The sequence below is a fragment of the Hippopotamus amphibius genome, chromosome 5 (assembly GCF_030028045.1).
Source record: "Hippopotamus amphibius kiboko isolate mHipAmp2 chromosome 5, mHipAmp2.hap2, whole genome shotgun sequence".
NCBI lineage: Eukaryota > Metazoa > Chordata > Mammalia > Artiodactyla > Hippopotamidae > Hippopotamus > Hippopotamus amphibius.
The window spans coordinates 84,202,673-84,219,054 of NC_080190.1; the positions used below are offsets into that span (position 1 = coordinate 84,202,673).

Here is a 16,382-nt window from a genome sequence, read left to right on the forward strand (position 1 = left end):
TTACTCGTGCTACTGTACTTGAACAAACTAAAACCAGCTAAAGAGAATTTTATTAGGAGAATATCTCCCCACCAACTTGAGAAGGCAAACTGGGGAATGCTGGCCATCTGAAACTACTGTTTTTTCCTGTAACCTGTAGAGAAATTGGCTTTCGAGTGCAGGTGTGATACCGTATGACAATAATGCTTCCTCTTTGTCAAGAAAACAAAGCAAAACAGAGGACTTCAGCAGAGAAGATGATCGCTGCAGTTTGTTAAAACCAGCAGGGGAATCAAAAGTCTTTGCTATGAAAACAGTTCTTACCTTCCAAAAGCATTTAACAGAGCAACTATTTCCTGTCGAGTGAGTTGGAAGCCTTTAGATGGGCTATTCTCTGGAAGCTTTTGGATTTCTTTTTCTGAGAATAATATCTTCAGGGCAGTTCCTAAACCCTGAGTCTAAAGAAAATAGTGATAAACTTGCAATTAAATTCATGAAGTAATAACTGCTATAAAGGTTTAAAGGAATATTCAACCACTGTTGTGAGAAGTCAGGAAATGCATATGAACTCAACTTTTCACCACAATGTTCAACTATGTAAAGTACAGTTTCTACTTCCTCACAGATTATACATATGATAAATTTTAAGCTGTTAAGGAAACCTGAATAGTTTAACACTTTTCGGATATATATCATACTATTGCAAATTACTAAAATGCCTTTTCTTAACCTAGAAAATACAAAATTAGGATTATAGTGTTCAATATGTAACTGTGAAAGCATTCTTTACAGCCCCTAGCAATTCAAAACTTAGAAATTATGAGTTTTTAAGTAGAGTGATACCTACATGTCTTCTCAATGATTAGCACCAGAGAAAAAGAAAAATCTGGTTTCAGTGTAGCCGCCATTAAAAAAATTGTCTCTTGACTTTCTATGACTTAATATCATTTTTGCAAAAAGAGGAAAATATCACACAATCCTTTTTACACTGAAATATATAGGGAAATGGGCCTGCTGGGCAGAACTTTCCTATTTTGTGACTAGGGAGCCTCCTGTTTTTGATCACTGACGCAAATTCAGAGACCAAAATTTGATAATTAAGTTTTTAATATAATTATATTTTACCTTTTATATTGGTATATAAAATACCAATACACTCTATCTATAACCACAAACTTCAGAAATGAATCTGAGATTGTACCAATAGAAACAGATACAATAAAACCAAAATCATTAACCTATTCTAGGTAGGAAAAACATCCTTACACATACACATATAACATACAGAGTTTATTTTTTTCATAAATAAAACAGAAAAATCACACTTTGGATCTCTAACTCAATAAACAATGAGGACATTTTAATAAAAACTTTCAATTTCCCGGCAGAGAAATTTAAGGTTAGTAACAGTTTCAAAACAGAAGACAACACACAAACCTGTAACTTCCCCCATAATCTGCATTTGTCACACCCAACGCAGTCCATTATACGAGAGATATTCTTGAAATGCAACCGGAATTCCTCCTAACATGCAGAAAATATTTTCATTCTAGTTAGACATTAAAAATTAAACTGCATTTGACTGAATTATAAAAGTTTTGAGGCTTATTAATGAATGAGTTGTGTTTTTCAACAATGAAGAAGTATCTGAATTTGTATATTACAACATGGCACATAAAACAGCTAACATTAATGGCAGTTTATAAAATTCATTCTACATATATTAATTCAACAAACTTTTTATTGAGGGGCTACTCCATGCAAAGCACCAACATGTACACTACGAGGGACACAAAAATAAACACGTGGCTTTTACTTTCAAGGAGCTTCACTGCTGCTTCCACCTGATATCTGCATACCAGTGGTAAGTAAATCTATATTATGTTTCATTTATTTCTGATGCATTGCTTTGTGTGAGTCTAAATCAGAAAGCTAGTCCTAGAACTATGATCAATTTCCATTTCTCTCCTTAGGACCACACCACGTTTATAACATGTACTCCATCAGCACCAATGATCACAGGGCTATAGAAGGGGTATGGGCTCACAGGCCCCCACAGGTGCTAATGCAGCTTCTCCAGGGATGCTTGCTTACTGGGTCCTTGACTTTTGCTGTATTAGTTCCCCACACAGGTAGCTCTTCCGCCTGTGAGCATCTGTGCATGGGTTTCTGTGATTCTAAGGTCAGTCTCGCCTTCTCTAAGGACAAAACTAGCTAAGAGAATGTTTCCTCATCTTTTTCATAGGGCAAACGTAGAAAATAAAAATCATTTCACTGTACTGAGGTAAACATTTCATTGCATAGAGCTGGAGTGAGTCACCTGAAAACTTAAAGCGTCTGGAGGAATCAATACCTTGGCCAAAAGAAAGACAACATAAATAGAATGCAAAAACTCCTTTGCTCTCCATTCTCATGTAATTCATGTCCTTTGGAGCAGATGGAAAAATGAACTTACATTCTCCTTTATACACTTCTGAAAAACAGCAAACCAAATTTCCAGCATTTTATACTTGAAAGCTAGCTGTGAAACCCTGGTCCATTCTCAGTCTTACCTTCCTCATCTATCAAAAGATATGTAATTATAGTTGTCGATCAAAAGTGTATGTGCATAAACACTAAGAAAACAGGGAGCGCTACAAAAATGAATTAACATTACGTTAAATACCATAACACTAATACACCCCTAAAACAACCACAAAACAAAAAAACCTTCCAAAACTAAAATACAGCTGTGGCTAAATTACTTCATTTCAGAAATACCAAGAAACCCTTACTAATTTATTCATTCTTGTAGGATATCCACACCTAAAACATCTCAGGGCCAAAATGTGTTTCAAAATTCATAATTTTTCAGGTTCTAGAAATGTAGTGCATACACTATTTATCATGCAACACCCCATCAGACTGTATGGCAACACCCTGTAATCAAATACATGATTGTTTTTGCAACAAAATGTAAGAATATTCATACAAAGCAGAATTTTTTTTTAAAAAACACCATAAATATCCTCACATCAGTTCAGGTTAGGTTTTGCTAACAAATTAATTTGTACCAAACAAAAGAAAAACATTCTAGTTTTTGGAGCTTTTTGGATTTCAGAATTGCATATAAAAAATTGTGGAGCTGTGACAGAAGACCATTTGCCAGTCAATTTCAAATACTTTTAGGAATACCGTAAGGGTACAATGTATTCCTTACTTACTATAAAGCAAGTGAAAACGAAGTGCTTGTAACTGTGAAGTTTCATAATGTTCCTAAAATACAGTCTTGATCTGTTATCACAGGTCGACAGGTAATTTTTGCTGTATATGTTAGTCCATTAGGACAAAAACATGATAGTTTCAAAACTAACATTTCATAAAATAAACTTCAGAAAATATACTATTTACTATCTTCAAAGTGGCTAACAGTGGCATGATTTTTTTTAAGATGCATCAAAACAACAAGTAAAAGAAAGAAACAAAACTTTCTCTGAAAATAATGCGTTTTGAAAAGACACTTAAAAGGTGTCATTAGTCAGAGTCATGACTCAGGATTCACTAAGCAGTTGGGCAAACTAGAAAGGAGAAAGGAATTGAGAGGGACCTTTCTGTATGATTAGCAGTAAAATCCAATCAGACCAACAAGATGGAGAACTGGAAAAGAAAGTTTAAATGAACAGGATCAAAACACAACCAGTAAACTGCTCCCCACCCTGGCCCCCAATCAAGAACTTTTTACCTTTAACGATTTGGCCCCCTTTTTGTCACCTGCAAACATGGATTTCTCGTCAAAGTGCATGGGAAAGGACCTGATGAAACGAAAATGTTATAAGCTACAGATGAAAAATGTAAGCTCTGGTAGAATTTTCTATCCCTACAAATATTTAAAATCCATAATTTACTCATGTGTAAAGTCTGGTAACATGGGAAGGTAGCAAAGGGCTTACATATAAACTATTCGATAAAAGAGGGCTTTGTAATTGTTCTGAAGAAATTACATGACAAAAATAACCTTAAAAATTAACTAAAAACAATTTGTGTGAGAAAATTTAATGCATAATTTACATTTCTTACCCTAACTTTCCTCCATGCTCATTTAACAAGCAGTAAACTGCAGTTTTATAGACCCAGGATTTTTTTTTGAAGGTTTTATTGTAGAACATAAGGCTAATGTCCTCTTAGGTAATCTACCCTTATGCTAATACATATTACCATCTGAATTTAAATAGCAACTGGAAGAATACGAAATTGGTAGAAAGAACATTAAAATAGCATTAAATTTTGATACTACATAAAATTTAAAGTTATATTTAAAAATACAGCCTATTCTCAGTGTGAAAGTTTACGCAACAAAGCTTTATAGATGCTTTCCAGTCAATGTTTTTAGAAAAAATTTAAATGCTGCCATTCTATGGAACATTCTCCTTCTCAGTTATAATTCTCCCTTTTCCTAACTTTCAGGAGTCAGTTTTTGTTGTATCAATACCTCAAGAACTACCTCATTCAACTACAGATCACTGATAATTGAATTCTTACTTTGTATCTTGAAAGATATTCAGTAGAAGGGTTTTTGTGTCAGCATCCTCTTTTACATTTCCAGTGTACAGATCAACAATTGAGCGCTCAAAGTATGGGGCCACCTTTGATAAAGCTCGAAGCTCAATTAAATATAAAAAGTACAGATTCTTTAGCCTTCTTGGGCCTTCTCCCTTGGTTTCCACAGGGTCGAAGCGGCGTTTAAATTCTTTCATATTGGGTCCCCAGGTAGGTTTACCCCAGGTTTCTAAAGAGAAAGAGAAATATATTATACACTTTTAATAAATAGGATTTTTTTCTCTATAGAGAATATCTATTTTCCCCCAACAATTTTTATACGAATAGAAAAAATCTGATTACCTTCCAAAAGATAATTTGCACACAGATGTAAATTGATACTAGCATGAAGTCCTGATATAAGCTTATAGAAGACTCTCTTCTCCAAACACAAACCTATTCAGAAAAATATTGAAAAAGAAAATCACATTCATTTAGATAACAGAAATACTGAATCAAGAGGATTAGGTACAAAGGCTTATTTTCAAAGTTAAGATTCAATGACATTAAAAATAAGGACTAATATAAAATAATTAGATGTAGATAAAATAAGATTCCGACTTCGGAATGGAGTTAACTGAATATGATAACTTAATGAAGAATAAGGTACAAATGTTTGGGCTACTGGAAGTCAAACACTATGGATACATTTCGTAAGTCCTCAGGTTACCCAGAAGGCAACTGCACAGATTTTTCATGGTTTAGGGTAAACAAAGCAGACTGTAAGGTCACTGCTTTGGTGTAACAATAGCTGTTTCTCCTTTTCCCTTCCCTACAGATGTTCTTTATTGAACCTACTTGATGGTGGAGAAAGAAGAGACTGAATTCTGTTTCTCTCCTTCCTTCAGATTCTTTAGTGTGTCTTCTTAATCCTTTGCCCTGGAATTCTCTAATTCTACTTAACTATATGTTCCACTTGTAAGGAGCCGACACTTGGAAAACAAACATCTAGGAGTTTCGGCCAGTAAAAAAAATGTGTGATCATTTACTATGTGAGTAGAAACATATCAAGATGGAGTTCAGGAATATGATGGAAATCTATTTTGTGTAGCCTTCTTAAAGGCTTCTGCTCAAAACAGAGGTCAAAATTATTTTGCCATCCTATTCTACCCCTGCCTCCATTTAAAAATATTTTCTATTATAAGAGTAATACACATTGTTGATGTACTTAGTGCTATTAAATAAATTTTGAAACGCTTAAGGTAAATTTTATACTGTTTATATTTTACCACAATAAAAGAGATATTTTTAAACTATTCTTTATAGAAAAATTTAAAAATAAATAAAAATGCAAAAAGTAAGTTTTAAGAATCCACTATCTAGTGGACTAGCAGCTTTTCCGCTTTCCTACCACCCAACAGAGATTGTTTTTGTCTTTGTTTTCTTTTAATTCTCCCCATGGGGAAAAATGGGCTTCCACAGTAGAAACTAAGAAATAATCTCATTTACATGCGGAAGGATTTTTAAAATGTTAAGAGTGTCTATGTGGCTTATTTTGCATCTTTTCAGGATCTTTTAGATCTTCAACTTACTCCGCCTTTATGTTCTACCATAGATGGCTCCGAAGCAAGTAGCTTCTAATAGGAAAAAATAATTATTTTGAGATCTGATTCCCTAATTCAGAACTCTTCTTAGAATATTCTCATCTCATCTCTCACGGATAGAGACCAAAAGGTAGAAATTAAATTCTGTTTTGTGGCTTCCTCGTAAAAGTATATGACCAATTTCAAATGTTTATGGTAACAAGGGATATGAACAATATGAATAACTTTGATAAAACATGAGGTACTAACTTCTCTAGTAAAGCTTTTAATCAAATCTGTTATCAAGGAGCAAAAGGATCAGCTCTGAAGTTCACTTTCCCTTCCTTCCAACCTACTTCTCTACACAGTAAAATATCTAAAGACAAGAGAAGGGAAAATAGGCAAAGCAAAGCTCATGAAAATTCATATGCCTAAAAATGAGAACATAAAACATTAGGAGGCAATTCTAATTTGCAAAGCCCACAAAGCCACTTACCTAAAACAGGGATGGGTGATAAGTGGGAAGGGAGGAGTAGACATGTACTTCTATAAACTGTGAAAATTAGGTAACTTCAAGCAAAATCTTAACAATAAAAGATGTGCCAAGTGAATGCACTAAGAAGAAACATACCACTCTTAGCAGGAAATTGCTAGAGAGCTGCTCCCCGCCTGCAGCCTGCTGTATAAGGCCTAATGGCTGGCAAAACCAACTATTCAATTTAGAAAGTGGTTCTCCTCTTCCTCTTCTGGGTTTAATTTCACTCAAATTCATTTTCATCAATTGAATTACAGGACACCAACAAACTGACAATTTTTTCTCTCACAAAAGGGCTAGATGTACTGTAACACTATTATTTGGCATTTGTACACTGTTTAGCGATTTTTCAAAGCAATTTTCACAGGCATCATCTACACTCACAGTGTAGGTAAGTTGCATGGCTACTGCCACTCTCGTGCCCCAGATAAGGAAACTGAATCTCAGAAAGGTTGAGTCATTGCCTAAAAATCAGAGTGCTCGCTGGACCATGTATCAATATTCAGGGACTCACATCAGTAGGATACCAGGAGAGTAGTTAACACAGTAAACCCTAGAATCCGATACTGCCCATAAATGTCATTCCCATCCTCCATTATCAATACGCAGAGTCTCTGACCACCTCTTTTAACCTAAATACTACTTTTCACAATTTGCATTTTTAGAATAAAGCTAATTAAACAAAGCTAAGCATCTTTTTCCCACATCGGCCATTTATCAATATAATTCCCAGCAGTATTTGCACGTCAAGATTAGTTCATTAAAAAACAAAGAGAAATCACGTTCATAAGAGAGCACGACTGATTAACAAACATAAAATGTAAGTAACTTCTTAGTTTAACTCGGTAGAGTTCCTATAAGGTTATGGCTATGAAATATCCATTTTCCTGTATCATTCAACTTGCTTATCTTTCATTAATGTATTTCAACTTTTGATTTCATAAATTAATGGCAATGTGGTAAATCTTTTAAAAGCTTCATACATCAAGTTATTAACCAAAGTTGTTAAAATCCTAGAGCGCTGAAGCTTTCCATTACTAACATTTCATAATTTCAGCACTTCTAGAAAATATAAGATGAGAAAGTATCTGATGTATTGGGATCTACATTACTTTATTCTTTAGTTAGACAAGTTTAGACTGTATGTGTAAACATGTTTAAAACCTTCTGAATTCAAATTCACCTTCCCTTTTTCATATATAAAAAAAGTACTTCCTTCCAAAAAGAATGTCTCTACTGATGACCATATCTGCCCTGTGTATTTCCATAACACTTGTTTTTAGTTGACCAATATCCTCAAATTTTTCAAGTAATTTTATCCTAAACTATAATAACCTAGAACATGTTATTTTCTTTCAAACACTGTCAAAATTGGTTGTCTAGGTAATGAATCCTAAAACTTACAAATATATATTAAATAAATCAATTCATTTTTTGCAAGATGCCAATAAATTTAAAATGCAGACATTAAGTTTACCTTCTAGCCATGTGTAGAACGATTCTCCTAAAAAACAAGACAAAAACAATCAAAATTATACACACACATACACAGAATTGGGTTAAAATGTTCAAATGGTCCTTCATAAATAAGAATAAATTAAGCCTATATTTCTTATGACAGACTAAGGAATATGTCCACTGCTTCATGTATAATGGAAAAATATGCATATGGTTCTAGAGAATAAAGTCCAAAAGTAATTGAAGTAATTTTGGGAAAATGTTCTCAAAAATGACATTTTGACTGCAGAATTTTTGAGAAAACTTTCAGTCAAAATATTATATAAATCTTATTCACGTGAAGGCTTAAATATCCGTAAGTATGAGGAGAACCAATCAAACTTGCCTTTGATGACAGCAAGCGTAGCTCCCCCCCCTCCCCAGCTTTTGATCACTGCCATAGTGCTGTTCAAAACTTTCAGGAAAAAAGTAAATTATAATACAAAAATTATAAAAAACAAAAAATTATTAATTATTCCATTTTCCCGGAGCCAGTGAAGCTAGGTATATTTCCTCAATTATCTAAAACTACTAAGTTTTAAGGGATAATAAAAAGTTTCCTAGTTTTCAAGATAATTCTTCAGAAAAGTAAATGACCAGAATATGAAGGGGCCTTACTTGTGTACTATGCTAAAAGAACTATTTCTAGCCCAATATTGTTCTGAGTGAAAAGAAAAATGGCAGTCAATAAAGATAAAAATAGTTAATATAATTCCTAAGTTACCCATCCTTATTTTAATTGCTAAAAGCAAAGCATGATGATAAAATCTCAACACAGAGATGAGGTGAGCAAGGAGTCTAAGGGATAAATTAGATGGTGGGGAATTACTTTGTATCCTGAGAGTCTTCACCCTTTGCAAAACAAGGCAAACACCTTCCTATTCATTCATTCAACATATTCTTAACTTATATGATACTTTTACAAAAGATCATTCATTACCTCATTTGTTAATTCAAAAAGCCCCAACTGCTAACAAGAAAACTAACTCCCCAGGTCCTCAATAACCTGGCCTCTACTCATCTTTCTAATTTAAACTAATTTAAACTCTATATGAAGTCTTTCCTACTGCTAACAGGGTCTCCCCAAACATGCCTCGTTTTTCCTTTCTCATCCCCTTGGTCCATGCTCTCATCCAAGTAGCACATACTATCCAATTCCACCTGCTTAAATCGGTCCATTATTCAAGTCCATCTCAAATGCCACCTCCTCCAGTAAATTTTCCCCACAAGGCAGAATCTGTTCCACCTCTGAAGAGCTACACCACCTACTGTTTGTACTACGTATGTAATACGTCATCATCACTTACGTACAGTGCTTATTATTTCTACGGTATGTGTTTTTAGCTCCTAGAGGAAAGGCATGTTTTATACATCTTTCCACCCTGTACAATGCCCATCACAGTGCCCTTGACACAGATAAGTAAACATTCATCTGAAATAATTATTTTGGCTATTTGGAGGCACATTATGACCAATACTCATTTAGTAACCTGGAGTGACCAACTGTTAACAAATTACCATTCATCAGATTATGTGTTATAAATTTCAAAGTCATAAAAATTATCTGGTAAAACTATTTTAACTTCTCTCCATGTCTTTAGAACATATTCAAGTAGATCATATAACCAGAAAATAGGAAACTTGGAATGTGATCTTGTTTCTATACAAAACGTGTAAGTAAAATGATCTTTTTTTTTTTTTCCATAAATAACACCTGGCAGTTTATTAACCAATGGCATACACTGCACGACAAACCACCTCACATGTTTCAGAAAGAAAAATCACTAAATTTGAAAAGACATCATCCACTGAATTTGGACACAATTAAAATGTGATTTAAATACTTCTTTGGGGAGGGGACACACACTTCTACTCAATGAAGAGAAACATCTGCAGAGTCCAGGCCTTTTATTTTCTTTACACCCATCATGCCATGAACTCGTAGGGAATGGGCTCCAGCAGCTCAGGCTCCTTTCTATTAGTTCTCACGAAGTGTGCTTCTCTGGGTGGAGCAGGCTGGCGCTTCAGCTGAACCCAAATACCCTTCTCTTTGGCTTCCTTCTTTTTCTGATCATTTTCCTTCACCCGTTTCAGGAAGCTATCTTGGCTCTTAGAGTGCTTAATATGCTCGATACGCACATTAATTCTCTTGGCAAGAATCTTGCCCTTAACTTGTTTGTTTACAATGATGCCAACAGCATGCTGGGTAACACTGTAGACTCTTCCGGTTTTGCCGTGGTAACATTTGTGGGGCATTCCTTTTTGTACAGTGCCCATTCCCTTGATATCTACAATATCACCTTTCTTGTAGATTCGCACGTATGTGGCCAAAGGAACAACTCCATGTTTTCTAAAAGGCCTAGAGAACATGTAGCGGGTGCCCCTCCTCTTCCCTTTTATGCTGGTCATTTTGGCAAATTACTGGAAGATGGCGGTTCCAGCTGAAAGGCAGTAGAATGGTCTTTATACTGTTTTTAACATAGGGTAACTTTAAATTATAAAAAACACTCTTATTTTTTGGTCACCATTGATTGGTAGCTATTTTCTGGGGGGAAAAAAGGGATACTTTCTTTTGAATTAAAAACTGGAAAAAATCAAATTTTGATCATTAAAGATACTTCTACACTTGAAGCAAAGATAAAATGAGACTTTTAACTCACCATCATCTTCCCCTGAAAGAGAAAATAATAGACAGGATTTTAGAATATGTCTTACACAGTTCATATTCCAATCCTATTTATTTGAATATGGGATTAAAACTTACTGTGTAACTAATAATTATATCATGAACCTTGGTCAGTGTGTAGTTATTTTGCAAATAAGACTTCTTAATAAGAATATAGGCCAAAGAGTACAAGATTTTCACACGTTTTATGCAATAAGTAGTATCAGAGAGCATCTAAAAATAATCGTAAAAACCACTAGTTTCAATAATTAACAAATATATAAAGTCACTTTTAATCATTACGTACAGATTCTCTCTGAACATGAGTTTCCATACTGGAGTACTTTTCGTTTTTAAATCATTGCTCCTCAGCACATATTCACCTTAATAAAAGCACTTTCCAAACTGTAGTTAGTGAAAGCATCCCTGCAGGGGCTACGGGGCTGCCTAGACGTGAGGAAGAGGCCAGAAGGCTGGGCTTTCGGGCTCCACAGCAGCCTTGCCTTGATTAGGTTTACATGTGGAGTTCTGCTATAAGATTTCATTTTTGGAAAAAAGCTGTTGGAAAGCTAGTTGTGGAAGCCCAGCTGTTATGGCTTAGGAATAGTGTGGAAGAAACATAGTTAAGAATATTAAACAGCTGTTAATCAACAACTGGCAGTTTTGGTGGAGAAAGGACATAAACAACATTAGCAAGAGCTATTCCATTACTTACTGGGGTACCCACCTGTCAACAAGAACCTATTCTCTCCCTTCACCTAGTCTTTTGTCTCCCTCTTCTACACTTGTTTTTTCTTCTCTGCTCCTCTTTCCTCCCTCTATCCTTTTCTCTATGCGTTTTCCTTCCTCTCCTCATCTTTCCTGCAGTCTCATGTCTCTAGTTTATCATAATACGGAAGTGAAGTATTTCTTAGGACTTGATGCTTTTATTAAATGAACAATTATATTTTCTGCTTTAACAGTAAGTGATCATAGAAAAGGTCTGGAAGGATACCTTCCAAACTGTGTACTACGGAAAAGAAAAAGTGTGTGGAGGCAGGTAGGGGTGGGGGGAGTGTTTCATTTTTACTTTGTATAACTTTTGTATTGTTTCAATTTTTATAAAATCTGGTACAATGAAGACATTTAAGTTGAAAATAGAAAAGTTATGAGGTAAAAGCAGTGAAAGAGACTAAGGATAACAAGCCTTGCACACCTTCTTCACACTCCTATTACCTTGTCCAGGCAGTTTCAGAATGAATTTGAAGAAACTATTTGCCACACTGTGACACAGAATGCACCTCCGAAAGCAGTCCATTCATTCAACCTTCCTAAGTCTCTCTGGTTCTGAGAAATGCCTAAAGAGATGAATCTAGACCAGGAAATTCAAGTTCCTAAATCAATCCTGGTCTAAAGAAAGCATCAGAGGGATTTCCCTGGTGGCACAGTGGATAAGACTCTGCGCTCCCAAGGCAGGGGACCCGGGTTTGATCCCTGGTCAGGGAAATATATTCCCACATGCATGCCACAACTAAGGAGCCACAAGCCACAACTAAGGAGCCCTTGAGCCCCAACTGAGACCCAGAACAACCAAATAAATAAGTTACTGTTAAAAAAAAAAAAAAAAAAAAAGCATTAGAATGGCACGTCAATCACAGGGCTGCTCTCAGGGTTTGGGTCCTCACTGAGAACAGACTGAGGATATGCCTAATAATTTTATATTGAATAACCTCCAATTGCATACGACAATGCTGTCCCATAGAAATATAACACCAGCCACTCAAGTGATTAAAATTTGTTTCTAATAAATTTATAAGGTTTTCTAATATCCACATTTTAAAAAGTAAAAGGTATACATGTACTGCGGTACATAAACAATTCGTTTTGTGTTGCAAGAGTTAAAGTAGTTCTACCAAAACAATCAGGTTCTGTTTAATGGCAAAAATATTTTACACTGCTTCAGTTTTTAAATTTAAATGAACTAAAATTTCATAAAATGTAAAATTCAGTTTCGCACTAACCACATTTCATGTGCTCTACAGCCTGACGTGACAAGCGGCAACCTAACTTTCTGATACTTCTCTGCATCCTTCTGACTCAGAGTGTGGTGCACAGATCAGCACTTGAGCATCACCTGGGGGTCTCACCCAAGACGTACAGAATCAGAGCCTCTATTTAACGAGGCTCCTAGGCGATCTGTATGTGCACTGAAGTCTGAGAAGCACACTATAAGCCACTGGTTCTCAAAGTGGCTGCATACTGGAATCATCTATAGAGCTTAAAAAATACCAACGCCTGGGTCCTAATTCCAAAGACTGTGACAACTGGTAGGGGACAGGGTCTGGACATTCAGATTTTTAAGAGTTTCCCAGGAACCTCTGACATATATGGATTACTCACATATTCTAATTTGGTTTTTTTTGTTTTTTTAAATTAAATTTATTAATTTATTATTTTTGGGGGGGTACACCAAGTTCAATCATCTGTTTTTATACATATATCCCCGTATTCCCTCCCTAATTTGTTTTACATAAAGCTCCTAGTTTAGGGCCTGGCACATGTCAGGCAGTCAATAAATGAGAGTAATTATATAAAACATATCGAAATCTTGAGACTTAACTATGAACTAATCTTACACGTTTGATCATTCAAATTCAGCAAAAATATAAGATAGTTAAAAAATTTCTCAACATATAATTAACAAAGATATTTGTAAACAATTTCTAAAAGCATGAAAATGTATGAAAAACCCACCTCGGCTGGGTGCCAGAGGATTTAAAGGACGATAAACAGATCGAGGCCTGAAAAAGAAAATACAAAACTCAAATGTAAAATGGTTTGACATTTTGATGTAATTTTTTCCAAGAGAAACAAATATTCCCCTTCTTCCACCCTCCCTCTAGTCAATCCTCCTCCTTCCCCTACCCCCTCCAGTTACTTGAAACAGTTTTCTTCATAGATGCTGTTCCACACTCGCCACGCAGAGGACCCTTTATAGCCGGTGTAACGCTCGGGGTTCAGCAACAGGTCTACATACTGGGCAGCTGGAGATCTCTCATCTGAACAAGAAACAACTCATAAAACCATCCACATTTCGTCATTTATCTAAAATTTACTGTTACAAAGCAAACAGGACTACCCAAATTTAGAGAAATGCTACGCTTTCAAGTCCTCTCCAACTTAAATGCTAGAGCAGTTAGCACACTTATGACTGTGCTTGACCCAGGACTTATAATAACTTGAACTTGAGAGAGGAAAAATAACTGCTCCCTTTCTTCTAGACTCTCAATGCTCTCAAGTAATGTAACAGCCTTTACCTTATTAGAGGCATTAATCATTTCTTAACCTTTAACCACCAGGACTGATAAGACCTAAGAGAATCACAACCTGCTTTAATATTTTATGTGATTGCCCCTCTATGTATATACCTAGCTAAACACATGCTTGAAACATTTATTTTGTTAGCATGTACTGTATCTAAAAAAGAGAGAGATTTTCCTGCTACTCTCTACTTGGACTTAGGAAGCAAATGGTACAATAACTTTGTGATTCAAATTTGATCATTCACAGAGTTACACAATGTTCCAGTAAAAAAAAAAGTTACAAATTTATTTTTACCAATGTTAATATACTGGTTAACATATTAACTGGTTAACATATTGGTTAGCAGGTACAACTTCAAGAACTTATTAATGCATTTAAAATTAAATAACCATTTTCTGTATTGAAATTCAAATTAGCATTTGCTAGCCTCCACTCTCTGGACAACATTTTGATAGCAGTCTCTGGGGGATACAAAAGATGAAGAAAAATGGTCTTAATGGTCAGATTCTGGGTAGAAAATGGAAGCACATCCTTTCCTATCTACAGAAAAATTATAATGACTATGCTTCACAAATCTATGCTAACACCACCTATAAGTTGAAACGTTATGTATATCAACATGGATATATTCTTTTATGTATATGCTTCCTAATTTTTGGTGTCATGATATTAAATCAATGGTATATAGACACTTGACTTGAAACAGGGACCAAACATGGTTATTAAAATATGGTCCCTCTTGTTTTCATTACCTATCGGTCAAAAATATTCGTTGGCCATTCAATGATTGCAGATTGAGATGATCCACAATCCTAAGGGAAAAAAAAAGTGCATCCTGGTCCATGCCTTCCAAAAACCACCTGATACTTTTGTGACGTAGGAAGAGTACAAAGATAATTACAATTTACCATTACTAAATGAATGGTATCTAACTTATAGATAATGGAAACATGATTTTGAAGAATACTGGCTCTATTTGCAGCACTAACATTACATAGATATTCCACTGTATAAGTTAAGACACAGAAAACAGTTAATTTACAGGTGGATGAACAGAAACTGTCTAAGGAAATTTACTGATCAAGACTGAAAACAATAATTTAATTTAAAAAATCTTAATTGAAAAATAAAAATTCAAATCATTTAGTTAATAAAAGTATGGATTTTATAGTAAAAATTTTAAGTTTTACAATTCGCTAATTTCTGTTATATATTTTAAATATCTTTGAGCTGTTCTCGATCAAGTTCACTTGCAAAATTGACTTAGTTATGTATATAAGCTTTAGAAATATTAATATCATAAATATATACTCACTGACAGCCATGCCTACACATAACCTACACCTACGTACAGTCATCTATGAACGTGCAGACTGAATCAATATCCACCTCTTCACCCAATTAAACTAAACAATCAACAAAGAAAAAAATACCCTGGATTCAGATATTAAAACATATGGATTTAAAATATACTCTAAGGGAGTGGAAAGTCATATGAGTAAACTCAATTATATCATTAAATTACTTAAAACTTACGTTCTTAATATTCTTAGTGTGTATTCCCTTAATTCCCAAATCAAAACTTGTTTTAAAAAATTTAATACTTTTTCGAATCATGAAAAAGGAGTTCTGTTAACCTACAGAAGGTGTTAGTAAACTATGGTCCACAGGCCAAGTCTGGTCTGCTGTGTATTTTTGTGAAGAAAGTTGCTTATGTGCTACTTTCATATTATTACGGCAGAGTTGAGGAGTGCAAGAGAGACCATATGGCTCACAAAGCCTAAAATATTTACTATTTGCCCATTTACAGAAGAAAAAGTTTGTCAGCCCCTGACCTATACGCACAAGAATTTCATGACACCCACAGTGAGGAAGGTATGCGGGAGAAAGCACACACAGGCTGAGGTTCCCTAGAAACACACCCATCCTTACTCCCAGGGCCTCCTGTGACATGATCTTAATTAAACTGTTCCTAAACAATAACTTCTTCCCATTTGTGCAGCCATATCATACATTCAGGTAATCCTCTTGGATCCCTACTAAGTGCTCCCCTCAAAAAGTTCTCTCTTCTTCCCCCCTCTATGAACCTGCTCCAAAGCTATTCTTTCTTTTTGACCATGCTAACCATTACCTAAGGATTCAAAGAATGTCTATTGAATCAAAATACCTAATTCCGGGAATTCATCAACTTGAACTGGTGTTTCTTCCTCCTCCTCAAGTATACCTTTTTTCCCCAATTGAATTTTCTTTTCACTGTCCTAATTTAGTGTTAGTGTTACAAGGCCACACTGCATTCTCTAGGGTG

General features: G+C 35.0%; 2 protein-coding genes across 2 annotated transcripts in view; both read right to left on the reverse strand.

Annotated features, from left to right (window-relative positions):
* The window catches only part of ERO1B (endoplasmic reticulum oxidoreductase 1 beta), a 56,320-nt gene that overhangs the window by 7,393 nt on the left and 32,545 nt on the right, over nt 1–16,382 (reverse strand). Inside the window, exons 7-15 of the mRNA XM_057734429.1 lie at nt 13,692–13,812; nt 13,508–13,554; nt 10,770–10,781; nt 8,090–8,116; nt 4,858–4,950; nt 4,498–4,744; nt 3,701–3,770; nt 1,417–1,503; nt 304–437 (exon numbers count right to left, since the gene is read on the reverse strand). Of these exons, the coding sequence (XP_057590412.1) occupies nt 304–437; nt 1,417–1,503; nt 3,701–3,770; nt 4,498–4,744; nt 4,858–4,950; nt 8,090–8,116; nt 10,770–10,781; nt 13,508–13,554; nt 13,692–13,812 (838 nt within the window). The remainder of the gene's footprint in view (nt 1–303; nt 438–1,416; nt 1,504–3,700; nt 3,771–4,497; nt 4,745–4,857; nt 4,951–8,089; nt 8,117–10,769; nt 10,782–13,507; nt 13,555–13,691; nt 13,813–16,382) is intronic.
* LOC130853146 (60S ribosomal protein L21-like) lies at nt 10,020–10,521 on the reverse strand. The gene has a single exon (XM_057734428.1). The coding sequence runs from the start codon at nt 10,516–10,518 to the stop codon at nt 10,036–10,038; it is 483 nt and encodes a 160-aa protein (XP_057590411.1). The 5' UTR covers nt 10,519–10,521; the 3' UTR covers nt 10,020–10,035.